The sequence below is a fragment of the Triturus cristatus genome, chromosome 3_2 (genome assembly GCF_964204655.1).
Source record: "Triturus cristatus chromosome 3_2, aTriCri1.1, whole genome shotgun sequence".
NCBI classification, from domain to species: Eukaryota; Metazoa; Chordata; class Amphibia; order Caudata; family Salamandridae; genus Triturus; species Triturus cristatus.
The window spans coordinates 1,198,196,405-1,198,220,698 of NC_140584.1; the positions used below are offsets into that span (position 1 = coordinate 1,198,196,405).

General features: G+C 47.9%; 1 protein-coding gene across 4 annotated transcripts in view; it reads right to left on the minus strand.

The window, feature by feature from the left end:
* The window catches only part of ANKZF1 (ankyrin repeat and zinc finger peptidyl tRNA hydrolase 1), a 247,030-nt gene that overhangs the window by 166,731 nt on the left and 56,005 nt on the right, over window positions 1-24,294 (minus strand). For all 4 annotated transcript variants that reach the window (XM_085650150.1, XM_085650153.1, XM_085650149.1 and 1 more), the window contains exon 6: window positions 22,608-22,723. In XM_085650150.1, the coding sequence (XP_085506276.1) occupies window positions 22,608-22,723 (116 nt within the window). The remainder of the gene's footprint in view (window positions 1-22,607; window positions 22,724-24,294) is intronic.

Here is a 24,294-nt window from a genome sequence, read left to right on the forward strand (position 1 = left end):
TACAGTTGGGGGACGCAGTCCACCACGTGTCGCTCTATGCCGATGACCTGCTGGTCTATGTACAAGATGTGGGGCGTGTCCCGGAGGAACTGCCGCGGCTGCTGCGGACGTTCGCCGCCATCTCGGGGCTGCGTGTGAACGCAGCCAAATCATGCCTGTATGCCTTCAGCGCCGGTATTGAAGACCCGCGATACTGCCTGGATGGCACGCTGGTCCAATGGAGGGCAGACACCTTCCGCTACCTGGGGATCCAAATCTACCGCTGCCCGGCCGACCTCTTCGATGGGAATCTGGGGAGGGCAGTCACGGCGCTCAGGTCGCAGATACGCTTCTGGAGCGCACTCCCACTGACGATCACGGGCAGGGTGGCGTTAGCCAAAATGGTCATGCTCCCCCGCCTCCTGTATTACTTCGCCAATCTCCCGATGTACATCTCCCCCGCATTTTTTGGCAAGCTTAGTCAGCTACTGAGGAACTTTGTCTGGGGTAATGCCCGACACAGGCTGGCGCTCGCGAAGTTGTATCTGCCAACAGACAGAGGTGGTCTAGCCGCCCCTTGCTTTGAGCACTACTACCTGGCCGCTCAACTGCAATGGGTGGCCCGCTGGCTCGCTGATAGGGGCAGGGATGACACGGCCTCGGAGTTGGCACCCTATTCGCTGGAACGAATAACCAGGTCCTTCCATCCCCTCCACAGGGTCGCGCGTCCACTGCCACTCCTCCTGGAAGTGGCGCACAGGTGCTTCCGGAGGGCCTTGTTCCTCACGCGTGCTGTTGTCCCGTATGCGCCGGCAATACCACTTGAGGGCTCCCCTGGTGGAGGAGGGGTGCTCACGGCCACCATGCTGGCAGATTGGTGGGGGGCCGATGTGCGCACGTTGGGAGACCTGTACCGGGAGGGCGAGCTCATACCATACGAGACCCTGGTATCGGAGGACGGGCTCCCGCCCGGGGGGTTCCTGACGCATCGCTCGCTGATAGCGAGCATGACCGCCCAGTGGGGAGATATGGCCTCGGAACCCACCCTGCATCTGACCATGCAATACTTGCATGTTATGGGGAGAGGGGGCACTTGATCCGCTGGTTCGCAGCCTCACTGAGGGAGCTGTCGTCCGTCAGCCTGGACCGCCTCCGCGCTAAGTGGGATCTGGACCTGGGCAGACCGATAGAGGACAGGGAGTGGGAAAGGATACTCAAGGGCCCGGTGCGTATACCCCGAAACTTGCGGTTCCGCCAAATCCAGTTATTTATTGTGCACAGAGCTTACCTCACGCCGGAGTTAATCAATCGGTACTTTCACCGTACAGATGCAGTGTGCCCTAGATGTAGTGAGCCGGGGGCGGGTTTCCTACACATGCTGTGGAGCTGCTCACGGTTGGGTGTCTACTGGAGATCGGTCAGTGGGCTGCTACTAGAGAGTGTGGGTCGCAACATCCCATTCGACTGGCCCGAACACATATTGCACCACTTTAAACGACCGCGCAAGGATAAGGTGACGTCTCGATTCATAGACCTGGGGCTGGTGGTAGCGGCACGACTCATCACGAAACGGTGGAAAGCGCATGACCCGCCGCGCGTGCAGGCTTGGAACGCCTCATTTCAAGCATGGGCCGGGGCTGAGGGGACCGCCATCCAGAGGGAGGAAACATTGGGCCTGCGGAGGGAACCCATGGCGGACCGCTGGAAGCAACAGTTGGGGAAGCTCAGGCGCCTGGGCGCGGAGAGTGGTGCGGAGTTGCAGGGGGCGGCCGACGGAGCTGACGTGGGTGGGGGTGGTTCGGGGGACGCCCCCCTGCCATGCTGACATGCCCCCGACTGTTTCCTCCCTTGGCGCCGCGACACCCACACTTGCATAGCGCTGGTCACGGCCGGGGCACACACACGCACGGGGGTCCCTGGGGGGGGTGTGAGGGGCGGGGGGCTTGCCGACAACTGGGAGGGTATTGAGCCTGTATGTACAGTTTATGCTGCCATTGTTGAGGTTTTGTTCTGTATAATCTTTGGGCCTTGCGGGTATTTTGCCTGTCCTTCACTACTTGAATGGGGCGGGAAGCACCCGCGCATAGCCACGGAACCTAGCTGAGGTACGGTTAGTACTGTTACTTCTGTTGTGACTACTTCGGGACTGGCAAAGAGACTGTAGTTGGCTCCGCTGGGGGCAGTGCTCACACATAAGCCTGATTGCAAGCCATGACGTAGTAGTTATTGATTCTGTTGCGGGGTGCTCCCCCACCCATGCTATCAACTTTCTGCTTACCTACTGTGTCATTTGCCAAAGAATGTTCTTGTTTAAAACAATAAAAACAGATTTCAAAAAAAAATAAAGTGCGCTAGTGCTATAAACAGAAGCAAAAGGAAAAATACAATGCTGATTCAGTAGTATTTTAATATACAAAAACATTACTCAAAATTAGAGTTTGCACACTCTAGTTAATAGTCGGTCAGCAAGTTATTACGTCGACGTTTCAACCCTGTGTATTGATTTCAAGGGGGTCTTCATCAGAACGAATAAGGAAGCTGTTAGACCTGGCACCTTGGCGTGGGTCTCCCTTCCATTTTTTGCTGTTGCCTCATGTGTTTTTGCTGGTGTTAGATGCTTTGGGCACTGTGCCACTGCTATCCAGTGCCACAGTGCAAGTGCTCTCTATGGTAAATTGATGTATGGATTAGTGATTCAATGATTGGCTGGTTTGGTTTACCTGTCAGACCCTAGTACAGTGTACCAGGAGGGCCCAGGGCTGTTAATCCAAATGCTGCTAGTGGGCTTGCAGCACTGGTAGTGCCACCCACAGAAGCAGCCTCCTAAAGTGTGTCTAAGGCTTGCCATTGCAGAGCCTGTGTGCAGTCTGGTACTGCCATTCACTCACTTGCCAGTCCCTAAACCTTCTCTTTTCTTCATATTAGACACCCCTATGGTAGGCCCAAGGGCAGGGTGCATTGTAAGTATAAGGTAGGACATGCCCTGGTGTGTGTGGCATGTTCTAATAGTGAATTACAGCCATTTTCGTTTTTCACTATTGCAAGGCTACCTGTCCCCCATAGGCCAGAATGGGCAGTTTAATTATTACATCTTGTAATCCTAACTGACTCAGGGAACTAGGTAGAAATTCGAGTTTAATATGCCTGAACTCAGAATGATAAAATGCATCTTTTAGTGAAGTTGGTTTTAACATTCTGTGTTTGAAAATACCACTTTTAGAAAGTAGGTATTTTCTTGTCTAACCATCCAAGCCTGCCTCTGCTAGGTTGTGTATTCCTTGTCTGGAGTTTGAGTGACAGGGACTGGGGGATTCCAGGAGACAGGGTGATTCAGCCCAGGGCTCAATAGAGAGATCTGCATGCAGATGGGAGGGGGGAGTTGCACCTGGGACCTGAATAGGGCTGTGCCTTCCCTCCACAATGCTGGCTCCACCTCCTGTGGTGTTTCTGATGTTCCTGCCCCGCACTGTGAAAGGAAAGAAGGAGTCTTGTAAACAGAGTGCTCCAGGACTGACCAGAACTGGTTTGGACTAGACAAAGGCCTCTCTGCCTTCAGAGAACAAAGAGAAACTGTGTAGGAAAAGGGGGACCCAGACCCCAGAACTTTAGATCACTTTGGGAAACAAGAAGAAACCTTTGCTGAGTAGAGGAACCAGAGAGACTGAGGAGTGACTATCCCTAAGCTGAAGTGCTGCTTGGGGGATTGGCCTGCAGTGGTTGCCTGACTGCCAAAGAAAGGGGAGAGTAACTTTGTGTGTACTTTCATCAACCTGTAAAAGATCTCCAAGGGCTTGAGAGAGAGCTTGCCTCCTGCTGAAGTCTCAGGGACAACAGACTTCACCCACCAGCTCCCCAAGAGTTCTTCTGGAAGTGTCTGCTGCTGTGCGAGGCTTTCTGAAGGACTGCATGTCGCACGGAGCTAGAAGCGCGACTCACGATGAAGAAGCGTGTCGCCGCCGCAGCCGCTGTCGTTGCATCGCCGAAGAAGATGATCGACATCGCATCAGACACCGCAGCATCACCGAGAAGCTTGTCGCAGGGTCTGTCACGGCTTAGAAGAATCATTGAGTCGCCGCACGGCCGTCGCATCGTTGCCGAAGCGCCTCACATCGCCGGAGAAGAGGACCGACGTCGCATCAGACGCCGCCACATCACCGGGAAGCGTGTCGCAGGGCCTGTTGCGGCTCAGAAGAATCGTTGAGTCACTGCACGGCCGTCGCGCGTTCACGCATCGTGTCGCATCAAGAAGAAGACGCCATCTTTGTCGCATTGTACCTGCTCTTCATCGCATTACGGCGTTGCGTGCCGCAACGCCACAGAAGCGCAGTAAGAAACTGACACATCACCTCCCCTCCAAAAAGAACGTTAACAATACCCTCTAGAGCGCATTCCACTCGCAAAATAGGGGCTACTATGGCTTTCTTAGTAAACATTCCCATTGTTGGCATTTGTAAGGCTGTAACATGGTCTACACCACACACATCCACCAAGCACTATCGTGTAGATGTGTTAGCAAGACAACAAGCTAATGTAGGCCAGGCAGTACTTAGAACCCTCTTTCAAACAACTGCAACAGCTAAAGGTTAGCCACCGCTTTGGGAGAATACTGCTGTATAGTCTATACAAAGCATGTGATCTACGGCTCACTTGCCTCGAACGGATAATGTTACTTACCCAGTAAGAATCTGTTTTTGGCATGTAGATCTGTAGATTCACATGCGCCCACCTGCCTCCCCGGGTACCTATACCTGTTGCAGTTCGTCTTACTTACATATATATGCATGGACATCTCTATTCTACCTTTACTAACTCCATTCTCACCCTCTGCGGGAAAACAATCTAACAATGGAGTCGATGCCCATGCGCACTATCACCGAAAGGAGGAGTCACCTACCTTGTGGCTGGAAAGACGTCTTCGAAGAAAAACAACTTGCAAACATCCAGACCCAACACTTGATGGCAGGAGTATGCAAAGCATGTGAACTACAGCTCAGATGCCTCGAACTATACAATTTAACCCATGATAAAGCAAAGGTTACATGAACAAAAGAGGACTACAAATTAACTCAGAAAATTTGAACCCAGAGAAAAGAACTGTGGGATACATTAAAAATCTGGGAACCACATCATGCACGGATCACCATAACCCTGGTGTCTTGACTGCATATAGTCTTAAGGAACATGGAAGGAGCTGGAAGATAAGAAGAAACCTTTGATCTACATCTACACTGGAAAATTGCCCAATGTCTAGAGGAAAGTCTCAACAGAGGTAGATCATCGAGATCAATTTCCTCCTTTGTATGGATAGCGCTCATGAGACAATTCAGCCTATGGAGTCTACTGTGTATTTAGAGTCAGCTCCACAAAGTGAGGATTCTCAGTTCCCTTTACACCGTACATCAGAGTCCAAGCGTTAGGGTCACGGCATAGATGGTACCATGGCCGGCAACTATTGTGAACATGAAAGACTCTTGCTCTTTTCAAGCCATCTCATGAAAAAACACATATACAAAGTTAGCTGATCTATTTTAGTGTCTTCTGAAATATGTTATTGAGACCCAATCATGTGCTGGCATGCTGTCTCACGCTTCTGTAAGCTTCAGTAGTAGTATTTTTTCAAAGAGCAAACACAATGAAGAAAAGGCACCAAACAAGTTGAAAGAGTATGCTAATCAAGTCATCTGCTAGGGAGAGGGCAACAAGCAACTATACGATTTGGGGTTGGAAGAGAGTTTAACCACAAAAGAATAGATTGAAGATACAGGGAAGTTTATGATTCCAGCCCCCAGTGAATAAAAAAGTCCTGACTAGTGAGAAACAGTAGCAGGATGCTTGGGAAATGCCAATTTTAACCTCCTTGGAGAGAAGCCAAAGTTGGCTCCCAAAGATGAATGCAAGTTGAAAAAGCAGGCCTCCTCCATAGCATTTTTCAGAGAGGAGAGACTGATGTTCTGCAATTTCTTTCATACAATAAATGAGCAAATCTGAGGCATTCATTAGGCCTTAAACAAGGTGCACTTTTCCATCATGAGCTTTTGCTCCCTCCAGAGATTCGCCAGGGATGGAGGGGAAGCAACTACCGTCCCGCGTGTTTATGGGCAAGGAACAGCATAACAGGGAAGCATAGCTACAGATCCCTTGCAGACCGGAGACTTCTTAATAACCTGCCTCGACCGTACTGACCTGGTGGATACACTTGCCTTCACTGGTAGATACTGCGATGGCTCTGAAGGGCGACTCCTCGAAGGGGCTGACAGAAGTAAAGGATCTCACTGGAGGAGTTGGCCAGCATAGTAGGTTTGTTTCTAGCTTCCATTCAGGCTGTCTTCAATGCCCGGTGAGCTATGGGGCATGTCAACTGTTGATAACACGGCACCTTCATCTTCTGCTACTCCCGGAGTGAGGCTGTCTCCCTATCAGAAACTCAGGCAGAACCTGAAGGCTCCTTGGGCCTCATAGGTGATGGGGTATCCGTGGCTTCTTTGGAACCGTTTCGTGTTTAGTCATAGCAGCACCAGGACAGGCTTGAGAGTGTTTTGCAGACCTCTCTGATAATGGGGCAGAATCGCTGTCCAAGAAATTGAACCTACATCATTTGTAACTGTCTCGTGCAATCCTTTGTAGCCAAGTGGCCAATCCGTTCCTGCAATCCGTTGACTAGTATAATCTGGACCTTTTAACGAATCTGATGATTTATTGTCAGGTGATATATACATATTAATTGAGTGGCAAAAAGAGTTTTCAGAAATATGAATCATAACCGCGAAAAAAAGGAAGAAAACTGACATGTATCGAAGAGAAGGTGCTTCATCACATCAGAAGTTTTCAGATTCCGATAAGAGCAGAGCGATCCCCAAACTTTCAGAAACTGGTCTCTGCCGTCATATTATAAATTGACTTTTAATATTGTAAGGCTGTATTTGTTAATTCACCCAATGTGTGACCAGAAGTTTCATTCTATGGTAACTATTTTATGGAAGTCCAAACCAACTCACTCTCCAGAAAAGAGGCTTTTCCTCATGTTCTGCTTCAGCAGGTTCAATGGTTTGCTCCAGGATTTCAATTTTATAAAATGGCAGCGATCTTCATGATGTCTTAGAGCTATGGTTTTGTATAGCTTTCCTCAATAAGTTGGAAGTGCAGAAGGTTCCAAGCCAGTAAGGATCTACATGGTCTTTCAAAAGCTCCACAAAGTTTTATTTTGTCTCCGGCGGGTTCACCTTGTGTTGTGTACTGCAAGTAAAGCAACCAACAGTGCTGCAGCAGAACCAGAACTGGTTCCTATAGGATCATGATTCACATAGGGCGATCCATCCTGTTCTCGACTCTCAATGTTGATGTTTTCATTATAACCTTCCGCCTCTTGATTCAACTGACGACTTAGAAGACTGAGAGATGACCCAGCTAGAAGACTAAAGGACTCAGGAGACTGAGAGATGACCCAGCTAGAAGACTAAAGGACTCAGGAGGCTGATTCCTTTCATGCCTGGACAAGCAGTAACGTGAGTGACATGTCCCACTGCTGCATCAAGTGGATTTACTGAGGATGCAAACTCTACCTGCTGCAAGTTAGGAATATGAATCGATGCATAAGAAATGGAAGAAGTTAAAATCAAGTTGTAGCTGAATACTGCCATCTGAGCCCCATACTGCTTGAGACAACCTTCTTCTAGAGGAAGCTGAACCTCCTCTGCTGTGCCACCTTGACACCTGAAGAAGGATGTGAGGAAATTCAAATTCGACCCCATCCCGTTTTGGTAACATCGTTGCGCTGTTGCCCTCACTCAGGCACCTTAAACCTCTATAGCGTTTCTTTCGTATGTTATGCTGTTGTACATATTACACGACCTCTCCTCTTCTCTTGAGCTGAACCCATCCTGAACCTCGTGAACCTCGGTTCGAAACAACCAATTCTCGAGATAAGCATCTATTGACCCTTGGTGACCGTTCTCCGGCCCCTACAGCTGTTTTACAAATCATCATCTCCAGCATGCACACGCGCCCTGTCGTAAAGTAATTTAACTAAGGAATGGCTAAGCCACCTGACCTGTTGGGTCGGGTAGAGAACACGACCTTAGGGAAAGAATGTGTATTGCCCATTATCCAGCATCTTGTACGAAGAATGTGTCCTTGTGGATGATTTGTATTTTTATTGCGCATGCAGGGGGGGTTGTTGCTTTAGGGGATTCCAGCGCTACAAAAGATTGTGATTGAAGTGGCAGTCTCCTAAGAACCTACGTACGATGTACTTCTGGGACAACTGTACCTAGCTGCAGGTAAATAAATTGAAGTTCCTATGCTAACAGAGTGTTCCGTGTCTCTGTAACTTGGAAGGCGAACTCAGAAGATTTCAGGCGTACCCTGCGCCACCTGGCTTAAGAAGCCCGGTTCTTCAAATGGTGCCCTCTCTGAGGCGACTTCAGAGGACGTGGGTCCAGCCCGAAGATCGTGAGGAGCCCCGCCAGGAAATTCCGAAGGACGCGCACCACGTGATCGACCCCTGCATGTCGTAAGAGGACCGAAGGTTTTTACAGCGTGGCTTCTCCCTTCCGATGGCTGCGAAGACCTGCTGCCCTGACTGCCGCCACGCTTTGGCCCTCTTGGTTTGGTATGGCGAGACGTTAGAACGGACCTCTGTTGGTGTGGGACTCATCTGGTTAAGTTAAGTATAGTGGCCACTCCTTTGTCTTTGTTTTGTTTGGTTCGACTTTTGCAAAAGCCGAAACTGAGGGGTGAGTGCAGTTTGTGTGCCGTAAAGTGACTAATTAATCGCCTTGACATTTGTAAGAAACTAGTGAGCTAGCGATGCCTGGTTTCAATAAGTTTGGTAATTGGTTTGGTTTTGGTTGCAATAGGGATTCCCGACTGGAGGACTCTTGTCCAATTCCTCCGGCCGGGACTCCCACTTATGAAGTATACTCGAAACATGGTATCGGGCCCATAGCCTTTAATGAGGCTAGGAAAGATGGTGTTTTACGGTGGCCGCAGCACGGCAGTTATGAGCTCAATATCTTAGATAATTTGGAAGACGCCCTGTTTAAACAGAAAGCCCGGCCGGCTATGTTTGACTCCTTTCGCTTATGGCGCAAGGAGGCCAAACAGAAAGAAATGAAACAAGCTAAAAAAGATAGGAGAAATATGACTATTGTACAAGCTGCTCAGCAATTTAAAATTGACGAGACCGATCGTGCGATTGAGGCTTTAGATAGGCAAAATCGTATGGCAGTCGATAGATGTTATCCAGTGTTGCCAACACCCCCTGCAGAGAAAAATGCGGACCCTGAGAAGGATCCCTTAATGTCCCACCTGTTGAGACTACCACCGCCCTATGCGCAAGGGACTAATGTACCTCCCGTACTGCCGCCTCCCCCGGGAGTGAATGCACCCTTATTGTTAGTACCTGTCCCACCTGGTTGTTCCACCCGTCGATCCCCAATTAGTTCCGGCACCCCCATTACAGCATCTTCCGGTATTACCGAGCTCTCCCTTGCCTTCGGCTCCCCTCGTAAATGCTACCCCCTCACCGGCTCCGCCTAATATTATGTCTCCTGTCCTAATGACGAATTCCCCTTCCGCACGGAAGCGGATGATTGATACCGTTTCCGGCCTTTTGTCCCCTCTCTTTGGGACTTTGCAAACTACCCCCGTTCCTCCTCGCAGGCAAACTCGTAGCCAGCTCCCCGGTTCTGACGAACGGGAAGTGCTAGACCTCCTTGCCCGACCGTGGGCCACGAAGGGCTCCCAGTATAATTTGCAGAATATTATGATTACCTTTAACCAGTGGGAAGCACCGACACAAAGATACGTTTTTGATGTGATGTGTAATGTTTTAAGTCAAGAATGGGAAGATCTGGGATTGGGGCCAGTTCCCCAGGGCCTGCTAGATGTGCAGGCCGAGTTTGATAAAGGATCGATTGTGGGCGCTGAGGTCGAGGACGCGGTAGGGACGCTCGTCACGTTCAGAATGATGTTTGCTTGCCGGTCTTTGCCGAAACGCGATTCTTCTGTTAGGCGAAAATTAAAGCACTACCCCATGAGGGAGGTTCCCCCAGTGTGGAGAGAGGAGGTCGCAGCTCAGGGAAACAATCCTCTTATACCTGCTCACTGCCAGCGTGTGTGGGTGCACGTTCCTTGCAAACGTTCCGAAGTATTGGCCCTTAAGCAGTCGTTACCGGACCCCCGTAAAAATCCTGCTGGATATTATAAAGAGTTGTCCCAAACTGTCGATGCATGTGTTATGAATTTGGCCGACATAGACATGCTCATGGGTAACGTAGTACCACAACCATTATGGGCCAGAATTCGGAAGGAAGACCACCCTGCGAAATTGGGGGGTAATTGGGCTGCCATACTTGCCGCAGACAGACTCCAAGTGGGTGATGCTAAACCGGAGCCGTTAGTTACGGAACTCCCACCTAGAATTATTGCCTTACTGAAAACTATGATGCCCCCTCTGCGAGTTAATTGGGATAAACTAGCAGCTTGTAAGCAAAAAGCGGACGAAAATGTCTCTGATTTCTTCACTAGTTTTGAGGAGACGTTCATCGATCATAGTGGTCAGGATATGAGCACGGAAGGTGGCCAACGACTGTTTGTAGATAAATTTGTGTCTAATTTGGTTCGGGAAATATCAAATAAATTAAAGAATTCCGAAAGTGCGTGGGCCGTGTCATCTTCTGCCCAGATACTGGCCACTGCTCAGTATTATGAGAATAGGGATAAAGAGGAGAGAGAGAAACTAGATAAAAAGACGAAAGAACTGAAAACGAAAGTTCTCTTGCAACAGGCTTATCCTCCTCGCCCTGCCCAACAGGAATATCAGCCGCCTCCACAATTTCAGAGACCGTTGCAGAGGTCTGGGCCTTTTATTCCCCGACCGGCGCTGGGCCAGAATCAATGCGCCTATTGTAAAGAAGACGGCCATTTAAAATATAATTGCCCAGTTTTGTTACAGCGTTCGAATGGCACCCCCGGGTCGCGAGGCCGGGGTGGTTATCAGTCAACATCGAGAGGTAGAGGGCGGGGCACACAGCCTAATAACACACGTTCCATGCCCCCTGAAAACTCCACGAACTATTTTGATCAGCGCAATGTTCAGTCTACCAACTATTACAATGATGATTACTATACCGAGGATGAGAGCCAGAATTGCCAATCTAGTTAGGACAGCCTTGGACAAAGTAAGGGAGAAGTATCAATTCCAGTGGACCAAAACGGGCCTTATGTTGATGTGGTAGCACTAGGTGTTACAGAGCCATTCCTATTAGACACTGGTGCGACAAAGAACTCTATGATTCACTCTAAACTCCCTGGGGCACCTTTGTCTGGCTGTACGAATGTTTCTGTGGGTTTTTCTGGCGCCCCAGTTCAGAACGCAGTTTCACGCCCTTTGCCCATTTCAATAGGTCCTTACAAATTGGAGGCCCCGCTTCTTTTAACAACTGGTTGTGGTGAAAATTTGTTGGGGTTGGATTTATTGAAAAAATTGTATGCGACATTGCACTGTTCTCCTTCTGGTGTGCGTCTTACCCTAGGCAAGAAATTGACGTCATCGATGTATTTGTCCACAGACCAGCTTCCTCCTGAATTACAGTCTCTTGCTGCCACCCTCTGGGCCACGGGTCCCAATGATGTGGGCCTCTTACAAATCCCACCCTATATTGTAACCATTAAGCCCAATGTTAAATTCCCTCGCATTCCACAATATAAAATTTCCAGTGATGGCTAAAAGGCTCTTTTAACTATAGTTCACGATTTGGTACAAAATGGTGTGGTCGAAGAGACTAGGGGAAATGTATGCAACAGCCCTGTTCTGCCCGTTTTTAAACGGACCGACTGCTCCCAGCCACCTGTTTATCGTTTTGTGATTGATCTCAGAGAAGTCAACAAGATTGTAGTACCTCAATTCCCTGTTGTCCCACACATTAATGCCATATTGACAATGATACCTGCCTCAGCTTCCTGGTTTTCTGTCATTGACCTCAAAAATGCTTTTTTCAGCATACCTATTGCTGAGGAGAGTAGGGATATTTTTGGCTTCTCCTTAGCAGGCCGAAGCTTCCGGTTCAAGAGGGCTCCCCAAGGGTATTGCGAGAGCCCCTCCATTTACAGTCAAGCATTAAAATCACAGCTCGACACTATGCCTTTACCACCAGGTGCCACTCTTATTCAATATGTGGATGACCTGTTGGTTGCAGCAGATTCGGAGGACATTTGTAAAAAGGCCACTGTTTCATTGTTACGCCACTTATCTGACCACCACCACAAGGTCTCACCGTCTAAATTGCAATATTGTTGCCAAGAGGTTACCTATCTAGGTCAGTGCAATGTCGCATACAATTTTTTCAATAAATCCAACCCCAACAAATTTTCACCACAACCAGTTGTTAAAAGAAGCGGGGCCTCCAATTTGTAAGGACCTATTGAAATGGGCAAAGGGCGTGAAACTGCGTTCTGAACTGGGGCGCCAGAAAAACCCACAGAAACATTCGTACAGACAGACAAAGGTGCCCCAGGGAGTTTAGAGTGAATCATAGAGTTCTTTGTCGCACCAGTGTCTAATAGGAATGGCTCTGTAACACCTAGTGCTACCACATCAACATAAGGCCCGTTTTGGTCCACTGGAATTGATACTTCTCCCTTACTTTGTCCAAGGCTGTCCTAACTAGATTGGCAATTCTGGCTCTCATCCTCGGTATAGTAATCATCATTGTAATAGTTGGTAGACTGAACATTGCGCTGATCAAAATAGTTCGTGGAGTTTTCAGGGGGCATGGAACGTGTGTTATTAGGCTGTGTGCCCCGCCCTCTACCTCTCGATGTTGACTGATAACCACCCCGGCCTCGCGACCCGGGGGTGCCATTCGTACGCTGTAACAAAACTGGGCAATTATATATTAAATGGCCGTCTTCTTTACAATAGGCGCATTGATTCTGGCCCAGCGCCGGTCGGGGAATAAAAGGCCCAGACCTCTGCAACGGTCTCTGAAATTGTGGAGGCGGCTGATATTCCTGTTGGGCAGGGCGAGGAGGATAAGCCTGTTGCAAGAGAACTTTCGTTTTCAGTTCTTTCGTCTTTTTATCTAGTTTCTCTCTCTCCTCTTTATCCCTATTCTCATAATACTGAGCAGTGGCCAGTATCTGGGCAGAAGATGACACGGCCCACGCACTTTCGGAATTCTTTAATTTATTTGATATTTCCCGAACCAAATTAGACACAAATTTATCTATAAACAGTCGTTGGCCACCTTCCGTGCTCATATCCTGACCACTATGATCGATGAACGTCTCCTCAAAACTAGTGAAGAAATCAGAGACATTTTCGTCCGCTTTTTGCTTACAAGCTGCTAGTTTATCCCAATTAACTCGCAGAGGGGGCATCATAGTTTTCAGTAAGGCAATAATTCTAGGTGGGAGTTCCGTAACTAACGGCTCCGGTTTAGCATCACCCACTTGGAGTCTGTCTGCGGCAAGTATGGCAGCCCAATTACCCCCCAATTCCGCAGGGTGGTCTTCCTTCCGAATTCTGGCCCATAATGGTTGTGGTACTACGTTACCCATGAGCATGTCTATGTCGGCCAAATTCATAACACATGCATCGACAGTTTGGGACAACTCTTTATAATATCCAGCAGGATTTTTACGGGGGTCCGGTAACGACTGCTTAAGGGCCAATACTTCGGAACGTTTGCAAGGAACGTGCACCCACACACGCTGGCAGTGAGCAGGTATAAGAGGATTGTTTCCCTGAGCTGCGACCTCCTCTCTCCACACTGGGGGAACCTCCCTCATAGGGTAGTGCTTTAATTTTCGCCTAACAGAAGAATCGCGTTTCGGCAAAGACCGGCAAGCAAACATCATTCTGAACGTGACGAGCGTCCCTACCGCGTCCTCGACCTCAGCGCCCACAATCGATCCTTTATCAAACTCGGCCTGCACATCTAGCAGGCCCTGGGGAACTGGCCCCAATCCCAGATCTTCCCATTCTTGACTTAAAACATTACACATCACATCAAAAACGTATCTTTGTGTCGGTGCTTCCCACTGGTTAAAGGTAATCATAATATTCTGCAAATTATACTGGGAGCCCTTCGTGGCCCACCGTCGGGCAAGGAGGTCTAGCACTTCCCGTTCGTCAGAACCGGGGAGCTGGCTACGAGTTTGCCTGCGAGGAGGAACGGGGGTAGTTTGCAAAGTCCCAAAGAGAGGGGACAAAAGGCCGGAAACGGTATCAATCATCCGCTTCCGTGCGGAAGGGGAATTCGTCATTGGGACAGGAGACATAATATTAGGCGGAGCCGGTGAGGGGGTAGCATTTACGAGGGGAGCCGAAGGCAAGGGAGAGCTCGGTAATACCGGAAGATGCTGTAATGGGGGTGCCGGAACTAATTGGGGATCGACGGGTGGAACAACCAGGTGGGACAGGTACTAACAATAAGGGTGCATTCACTCCCGGGGGAGGCGGCAGTACGGGAGGTACATTAGTCCCTTGCGCATAGGGCGGTGGTAGTCTCAACAGGTGGGACATTAAGGGATCCTTCTCAGGGTCCGCATTTTTCTCTAGGCAAGAAATTGAAGTCATCGATGTATTTGTCCACAGACCAGCTTCCTCCTGAATTACAGTCTCTTGCTGCCACCCTCTGGGCCACGGGCCCCAATGATGTGGGCCTCTTACAAATCCCACCCTATATTGTAACCATTAAGCCCAATGTTAAATTCCCTCGCATTCCACAATATAAAATTTCCAGTGACGGCGAAAAGGCTCTTTTAACTATAGTTCACGATTTGGTACAAAATGGTGTGGTCGAAGAGACTAGGGGAAATGTATGCAACAGCCCTGTTCTGCCCGTTTTTAAACGGACCGACTGCTCCCAGCCACCTGTTTATCGTTTTGTGATTGATCTCAGAGAAGTCAACAAGATTGTAGTACCTCAATTCCCTGTTGTCCCACACATTAATGCCATATTGACAATGATACCTGCCTCAGCTTCCTGGTTTTCTGTCATTGACCTCAAAAATGCTTTTTTCAGCATACCTATTGCTGAGGAGAGTAGGGATATTTTTGGCTTCTCCTTAGCAGGCCGAAGCTTCCGGTTCAAGAGGGCTCCCCAAGGGTATTGCGAGAGCCCCTCCATTTACAGTCAAGCATTAAAATCACAGCTCGACACTATGCCTTTACCACCAGGTGCCACTCTTATTCAATATGTGGATGACCTGTTGGTTGCAGCAGATTCGGAGGACATTTGTAAAAAGGCCACTGTTTCATTGTTACGCCACTTATCTGACCACCACCACAAGGTCTCACCGTCTAAATTGCAATATTGTTGCCAAGAGGTTACCTATCTAGGTCATCTCTTGTCAAAGGAGGGACGACAATTGACCCCAGAACGTATCCAAGCAATTGCCCAAATGCCAATTCCATGTACGCAAAAAGAGGTGCGTGCCTTTTTAGGTATTACCTCTTACTGTAGACAATGGATCCCCAATTTCTCCCTTCTGGCAAAACTCTTGTTGACACTGACTCTTAAAGACACACCACACCCTCTCCCATGGTCAGCGGAATGCCAGAAAAGTTTCACTGATTTACGTACTGCCTTGTGCTCTGCTCCTGTGTTAGGTACTCCTGATTACAGTAAACCTTTCACACTCTATATTCATGAGAAAGAAGGTTGCGCATTATCAGTTTTAACGCAACGATTTGGGGACAGGCAACATCCCTGTGCCTATTTCTCTGCCACATTAGATCCAGTGGCCAAGGCCTTACCTAGCTGTTTGAGAGCAGCAGCAGCAGCAGCAGTTTCCATTCGCCAGTCTGCCGGATTGGTATTAGATAATACCCTCATTGTCATGGTGCCACATGCAGTAGACACCCTCCTAAACAGAACAAAGACGCAACACCTTACGAGTGCCCGGCTTTCGGGGTATGAACTGACACTCTTGGCTAGCCACATACACATTAAGCGATGTAATGTCCTGAACCCGGCAACATTGCTGCCGATTCCAGTAGAAAATAGTACACCGGAGCAACATGATTGTTTCCTCCGCACGGAGGAAGAGACAAGAGGCAGAGTTGATTTGAAGGATACTCCACTCCCGGACCCGGATGGGACCCTATGGGTGGACGGTTCCTGTTTTAAGCTTCCCAATGGCGAAACAACTGCAGCCTATGCAGTCACTACCTTGTACACTGTTGTGGAAACAGCACGGATTATGCATAATTCAGCCCAGGCAGCTGAATTGATAGCACTGACCAGAGCGTGTGTGTTGGCTGAAGGAAAAAGGGTGAATGTGTTCACTGATAGTCAGTATGCGTTTGGAGTGGCCCATAGTTTTGGCCGCCTGTGGAAGGAAAGAGGTTTTCTCACATCCCATGGCACTAAGATACAGCATGGGCAATTGGTAAATGACCTTCTTGAATCGCTCACCTTGCCCACTCAGATAGCAATTGTAAAGTGTAGCGCACATAGGAAGATTGCTGATGATATAGGTCAAGGAAATGCTTTTGCGGACCAGATAGCGAAAGAGACAGCTAAGGACACCACTAGCCGCATGTACGTTGTGGACTCCGCTAGATGGGTTGCACACGGTGGGATGTGTGAGAATACTGTGGACAGTGTGAAAATGATCCAGGCGGAAGCCACAGAGAAGGAATTAAGTACGTGGAAAGAAAGTATGGGAAGGTTGGATGTGACAGGGTGCTGGACAGATTTGTCAGAGCATCAACGCTGGTTGTTACCAGATGCTTACGTGCTACCAATAGTGACCAATGCACATGGTCCAGCCCACATCAGGGCAAAAGGTATATGCAAACTTCTGGCCCCAGTATGGCAGAATGTGGGGATACCTAAATGCGCAGACAATCTGGTTAAACACTGTATTGTATGTTTGATGCATAACCCGGGGAAGGGAACACCAACACCGGCAGGCCACTTTGCTCTCCCAACGTACCCTTTTGAGGTATTACAAATAGATTACATTCACATGGAACGATGTAACAATTTGAAGTACGTTCTTGTTGTGGTATGTGCCTTCTCCCGATGGATAGAGGCCTATCCTCTGAAAGATAATACTGCTCTATCAACGGCGAAAGTCCTCTTAAAGGAATTTCTGCCGAGATTTGGGTTACCTAGAATTATTTGGAGTGACAACGGGATTGAATTTGTGGGCCAGATCATGCAGAAAGTATGTGCTGGTCTTGGCATCAAGCAAAAGTTCCACGCAGCAAACCATCCCCAGTCAGCAGGTTTGGTGGAATGCTATAATGGCACTCTCAAGCTTAAGTTAGCGAAAATTCAAGCCAGCACGGGTCTGGCTTGGCCAGATGCCTTGCCCTTGGCTCTCTTATCTATTAGAACAACCACCCATTCCCGTATGGGGCTTAGTCCCTATGAGGTTGTGTTCGGACGCCCGGAAAATGTTTGGGGAGTCCCAAGGCCCAAGAAATACTCCGAGATAGAGCATCCATTGTTAATTGATTATTTGTATGAACTCACCACTAAGCTACGTGTCCTTCACCAACAGGTACAAGATACTTTGCCTCAGGCTTCAACTGATCCTGGTCATACCATCCGGCCGGGAGACTGGGTCTGCGTTAAAAACTTCCAGAGGTCGAAGAACTTGGAACCTCGCTGGAGAGAACCCCGCCAAGTACTTCTGACAACGCGCACTGCAGTAAAGGTTGTCGGCAAAAAGAACTGGGTACATGGGGTGCATTGCAAGAAAGTGCCCTTACCTTTGCCTTATGATCAGTGGCTTCGTAACCCAATTGGCGATTCTGAAAGTGAAAGAATACCAAGATTTGAACCGTTTAGCGATGCACACCTAGACTCTGCCAGATCACAGAAAAACGACGGCGAGGCCTTCCAAGCAACCGTAGCAATGACATCGAAATTGGGCATTACTGGACCACATCTCCTTTTCCAAGAACAAACTGTACCTGGCTCCCAGAGATACAATTTGAGGCCCAGGTTGAATAGAAATTCCTCAATAGTACCTCATTGACTTTGTCCTTTTTTTTTTTTTTCCCCCGATTTCCACATGTTGCAGGGCCGTGACTGAAGTCTCAGACTTGTGACCCAAGTTGTGGCACTAGGCCTGTGGGACTTGTAGGAAAGCAAAGAAAGCTACAGACAATCACAGCTGAGTGAAGCAACCTCCCGTCACGGGCAACCTTTAGAGATGGAAATGACTGTTAAAAAGGGAATGGATAAAACACGAACAATGAACACGAAGCATTGTAAATTATTGCATAACCGTTTTGTAGTAGTCTTAATAGTATTGATTGTAATGTGTATTATATTGTCTTGCATAGGATGGGGACTACATGCAATTTTTACGCAGCCTGTTACCAAAGTCACCGTTGAAATGCATACATATGTCACTCTACCACCTCATGTCGAGTCAAGAAGGGGTGAATTCCGTAACAACACATTTGTTTCTATGCTACACCAACATCAATTGGCGACGAATGCAACAAACTGTTGGGTTTGTGGCCTCCTGCCAAGTTCAGTGAACACTGGAATGCCATATATTACCCTTCCTTTTTCATTTAATGGTTCTTGTAGTGCATGGTGGGAACTGAGTGCCAGTTGGGTATTTTCTGGAGATGGTGATACCAAAGACGTAAGAAGCTTGGGAGTACATCTGTATCACTTATGTTGGCGGGACAGAAAAAGGATATATGGGACGAGTAATGAGAAATCAGAATATGCCGATCGCCAAACCAGATCTACAGACTTGTACTTTCTGCCCTCCAATAAAACCTCTCGAAAAGGACAAACTTTTCTAGTGGTACCCGGACAAGCACCATTCTGTATTAAAAAAGGGGGGTCAGAAAATAAGGGTACAAGCAGATGCCAACATATTGTGACATTGAATGGGACAGACTGGCCTCGCATGGTTCCCTCGCGTAATACATACTTCGTATGTGGAAATAAGGCTTATACTTCCCTACCTGGTAGTTGGAGAGGCACTTGTTATATCGCTTGGTTGTTTCCCCCTACATACATAGCTGATGCCAAACATCATTTGCAGAAAAGAGGGGTGGCATCTGACCAGGATACGACAGGACAGGAAGCCGGGGATGTCTTGAAAGGACTCCTCCCATTCTGGGGCCCGATAGCTAACAGTAGGGACATAAGGCAACTAATCCGAGTTGTAGAAGCTACTATCAATGAAACAGCTGGAGCTTTGAGTAATCTCACTGCAGAACTCGTTACTGACCGCCTCGTCACGCTTTAGAACAGAATGGTATTAGATATTATTCTTGCTGACCGTGGGGGCGTATGCAAATTGATCGGATCAAGCTGCTGCATTTATATTCCAGACCACGCCCCTACAGTATACCAAGCCATCTCTAAGCTACATAAGATCGCGGAGTCCGTTCACCAGGATGAAGGAAACTGGTCTTTGATGGGATGGTTTGGGGAAATACTGTCTATATGGGGATGGAAGATCCTTACCTTTGTCGGAGCGATTTTGGCTATTCTCTTCTCATGTTGCCTTTGCCTACAATGTGGGCCCGCTATATGCGGGCTCTGCGCCACCCTGTGTCTTCCACATCCTGTGTCCCAGAAAGCAGGGAATGCAAAAATAATGTTGCAACAACAGCTTGTAGATTTCATGGCCATTGAAGTCGATTCAGATTAACAACAGCCTCTGTTTCCTTTGCCTGAGTAATGGCAAAAGGAGGGTCTGAGGAAATTCAATTCGACCCCGTCCCGTTTTGGTAACATCGTTGCGCTGTTGCCCTCACTCAGGCACCTTAAACCTCTATAGTGTTTCTTTCGTATGTTATGCTGTTGTACATATCACACGACCTCTCCTCTTCTCTTGAGCTGCACCCATCCTGAACCTCGTGAACCTCGGTTCGAAACAACCAATTCTCGAGATAAGCATCTATTGACCCTTGGTGACCGTTCTCCGGCCCCTACAGCTGTTTTACAAATCATCATCTCCAGCATGCACACGCGCCCTGTCGTAAAGTAATTTAACTAAGGAATGGCTAAGCCACCTGACCTTTCGGGTCGGGTAGAGAACACGACCTTAGGGAAAGAATGTGTATTGCCCATTATCCAGCATCTTGTACGAAGAATGTGTCCTTGTGGATGATTTGTATTTTTATTGCGCATGCAGGGGGGGTTGTTGCTTTAGGGGATTCCAGCGCTACAAAAGATTGTGAGCCACAGATTGAAGTGGCAGTCTCCTAAGAACCTACTTACGATGTACTTCTGGGACAACTGTACCTAGGTGCAGCTAAATAAATTGAAGTTCCTATGCTAACAGAGTGTTCCGTGTCTCTGTAACTTGGAAGGCGAACTCAGAAGATTTCAGGCGTACCCTGCGCCACCTGGCTTAAGAAGCCCGGTTCTTCAGATGAACTGAGCTCTGTGTTTATGTTGCTTCCCTCAGTAACACCCCGTGTTACAGCTGCTTACCCGAGTGAAACTACCTCACCCCGCCCCATTATTGTACAAACAACACTCAAAAATAAAATAAATGAAGAAAGAAGCAATGACTTCCTTTCAAACAGCCATAACGACTAAGGTTCCTGCTTTTTTTGTCTGCCAGTGTGACACAAGCAGCGTGCTTGTGTCACACCGGCATGTGTCATACCAGCTTGTGTCACACCAGCTTGTGTCACACCGGCTTGTGTCACACCGGCTTGTGTCACACCGGTTTGTGTCACACCAGCTTGTGTCACACCGGCTTGTGTCACACCGGCTTGTGTCCCACCGGCATGTGTCACACCGGCATGTGTCACACCAGCTTGTGTCACACCGGCTTGTGTCACACCAGTTTGTGTCACACCAGCTTGTGTCACACCAGCTTGTGTCACACCAGCTTGTGTCACACCGGTTTGTGTCACACCAGCTTGTGTCACACCAGCTTGTGTCACACCGGCTTGTGTTACACTGGCTTGTGTCACACCAGCTTGTGTCACATTGGCTTGTGTAACACCAGCTTGCGTCACACCGGCTTGTGTCACACCAGCTTGTGTCACACCAGCTTGTGTCATACCGGCTTGTGTCACACCGGCTTGTGTCACACCGGCTTGTGTCACACCAGCTTGTGTCACACTGGCTTGTGTAACACCAGCTTGCGTCACACCAGCTTGTGTCACACCGGCTTGTGTCACACCGGCTAGTGTCACACAGGCTTGTGTCATACCGGCTTGTGTCACACCAGCTTCTGTCATACCAGCTTGTGTTACACAGCTTGTGTCATACTGGCTTGTGTCACACCAGCTTGCGTCACACAGGCTTGTGTCACACTATACCAGCACTTGTTCAAGCCTGCAGGCTTCTCATTCAAACACATGGCTGCTTTCAAGAGCCATCCCTCCCACCACAGCTGGAACAGAAATATTGTGTGTAAATACAATGCCCTTGGACAGCAGGGCTCGGGAGGCCATGCAGCAGGTGAAGTGACAGACACGCATCTTGCGACCTTTAGTACAGTATGACTAGGGAGCCCTGTTTTGCTCCAAAACTTTAAATTTGTATACATGTATAAAGGGTGTCACAGATATAAACATTTATCATAACAGCAAGAATCATGACATTCCCCTCTCTACAGTATCTTGATAAATATTGGACAACAAGCAGTCTCTAGGCTTCATGCGCGTTTGGTTGCTGCGGCCATCAGTGTGTGTGATGTCTCACCTTCATCCTTAGTGGCAGGGACACTAAAGACAACAGCTCCAGCTAGGAGCACTGGTATTGCTGGGCGGTGTGTTGTGCGCTGGTGGGGGTGCTTGGGCTCAGTAGGTCGAGTCTGCTGACGTTGTTAATTCTGCCCAATGGCAGACCGCGACAATAATGATTATCTGGAAGGATGTTTGCCATCACCAACAGTTGTGGGTCGCTTTGTAATGGCGGATTTGCAATATCTGGTAATTAGCAAGTGAAAAACTGCGGAGGGAGCGAATTCACAGAGTGCATTTGTGGGAGGTCAAACAGGACAGACGCTCTCCAGGGGCGCAAATTACACCTACGACATTTGCGCCCTAAAGGTAGCTTTCTTGTGGGGGTGGTCAGTTTTATGGGCATATTCCTAAGGCACATAGCAATGCTGTGTCAGGGTTAGCAGATCGATAGACACTATACATTGCTTTCTGGTAGCTGAAGTGTTACTTAGACCAGCCAAATAATCTGATGAAAATGATTTGCAAACGGAAAATCCAAAAATGTTTGCATAGTGTGTAGTGCACATGGAGAGATCTGGCAAGCCAGCTGCGCACCCGCCGGCTGGAAGCACTCATCAGGTCTAGTGATGCTACACACAGGGGGAAGCTGACTGCAGGAGTCCTTCACAATCTTTGGGAGCCTCCAGTCCACGGTGGATGAGCCCTCATGGTCAACAGGAGGGATGCGCACTAGAAACCGCCTGCACCTCAGACAGCATAGAAGTCCATACATCTAAACCCATGTTGAGGTCAGTCAGATGTCCAGCACCTTCAAACTGGTAAAGAAGTGGACTGAGCAGCAATCTCCCCACAGGGACTGCCCCTTCCTCCCACATGCACAAGTCAGCTTTGTACACTGGTGAATCCCAGAGTCTACAAGACTCATAAAAATGCAAACATTTCATAATCTGCCCAAATGAGTTGAAGCAACTAGACTACTTACCCTCTGAAGACGGCACCTGCAAAGTGCCCGCCACCAGCCATGAGGACCACCCAACACGGCTTCGCTTGTAGGACCTTCAGCGACTGCTCCAACTCACTGGCATCCAATGTGCGATCCTGCAAACCCATAAAAGCAAAACATTAGGATGTTCATCAGAAGAGCCCCAAAGGGCTGTATGCCCATGGACACGCGTACGTGACAGTGTAATGTTCAACTAAAGTCTTGTAATGCCAGACAACCATCAAAAAGGACTTCAAATGGCACAAATGTGTTGCATAATAAAGTGGGTTGTGTTTTCTAAACAAAATGGCACCAACAATGGCATTGTTGTGCTAAGTTCGTCCTTTTGTGAGCGTTTCTAAAGATATTCCCAATTATTTAATCATTTGGTCCCTGTTTGTCAGCTTTTTCTGTCTACTAGACTACATTCAAACAACAGAAGGAAACCATGCTTTAGGTTGGCCTCTTCCCCACCCACCCCACTTCAGCCGCTGCTCTGAGGCGGTGTCAGTCATGCTGGATCAGCCAACCAGTGTTTCTGTCTCATAGATAGTTGTGCTATTGACTTTACTGCTCCGCCTCCTGAGGAGTGCTTCCTTTTCAATGCATGAGGTACATTGTTTTCAGCAGCAGCAGCCAGCAGGGACTGTTCTTCAGCAGAGAAGACATTCCCCGCTACTAACAGCAACACATTCTGAGTGATACACAAGCATTCCTCATACAGATATGACATGACAATGCTCATGGAGTTCCATGGTGCACTGACATGAGCTAAGCCAATAGGTCTGTGTTCAGTCTGCTAATGTATACAAACAGTACATGGTTTGCATATGTTAGCACATGAAAACTAGGCCTACTGGCATTCCTAATGTTTGTTATACGGAAAAGTCACTAGTCCGTTCTTTTTTTGCTGTTTCACAAACGTTCAATTAGTGCGTGAAATGAAAAGACACGTGGCTTGATCACAAAGGCTACACATTTCTGAAAACTAAATCAAACTCTGAATTCCGGAAGGTGTCGTTTGGGTAAACTGTGCACAGTTTCCTAACAACAGACTCTCATTGAATTCAGAAACTGTGGTAAATAAACCAAAACCATGCACCGCTGTTGTTTATTTTAATAGTGCTCTTTTAAACGCAAACTAATAAAATAAACAGAAACATAGGCTCAGCTGCACTTTTTCTATTTATAATTTCATTAAGGGTGCAGCACCTTATACGCCTAATAGAAGTCCTTTTACAACCCCACAGGGACACCTAATAACAGCCTGTGGTACTTCAATTATTTCTTGTTTCGTGGATTTTATTTTATTATTTATGCTACTGCTGTTATGCGGGATATTTCTTGACAAAAAAACAAAAAACAAAGAAAAATTATTATTTGCAACGCTTATAGCTCAAACTTTCAGTAATGCAAGACCTATTGCATTACAATTTCTTGTCTACATTGGTGTTTGAGTTATTTATCTTCGAAGAAGTTTAATTATCCACCAAAGGTTTGTTGGTGGCATCCATTAAGGATTGTGATTCTGGATGTCTTTTTTTGGATTGGGGTTTGGGTTATTTATCTTCTAAGATGTTTACTCTATCCACCAAGGGGTTGTTGGTGGAATCCATTAAGGGTTGTGATTCTGGCTGTCTTTTCTGATCGGTTTTTCTGTTATTTATCTTCGAAGATGTTTACTCTA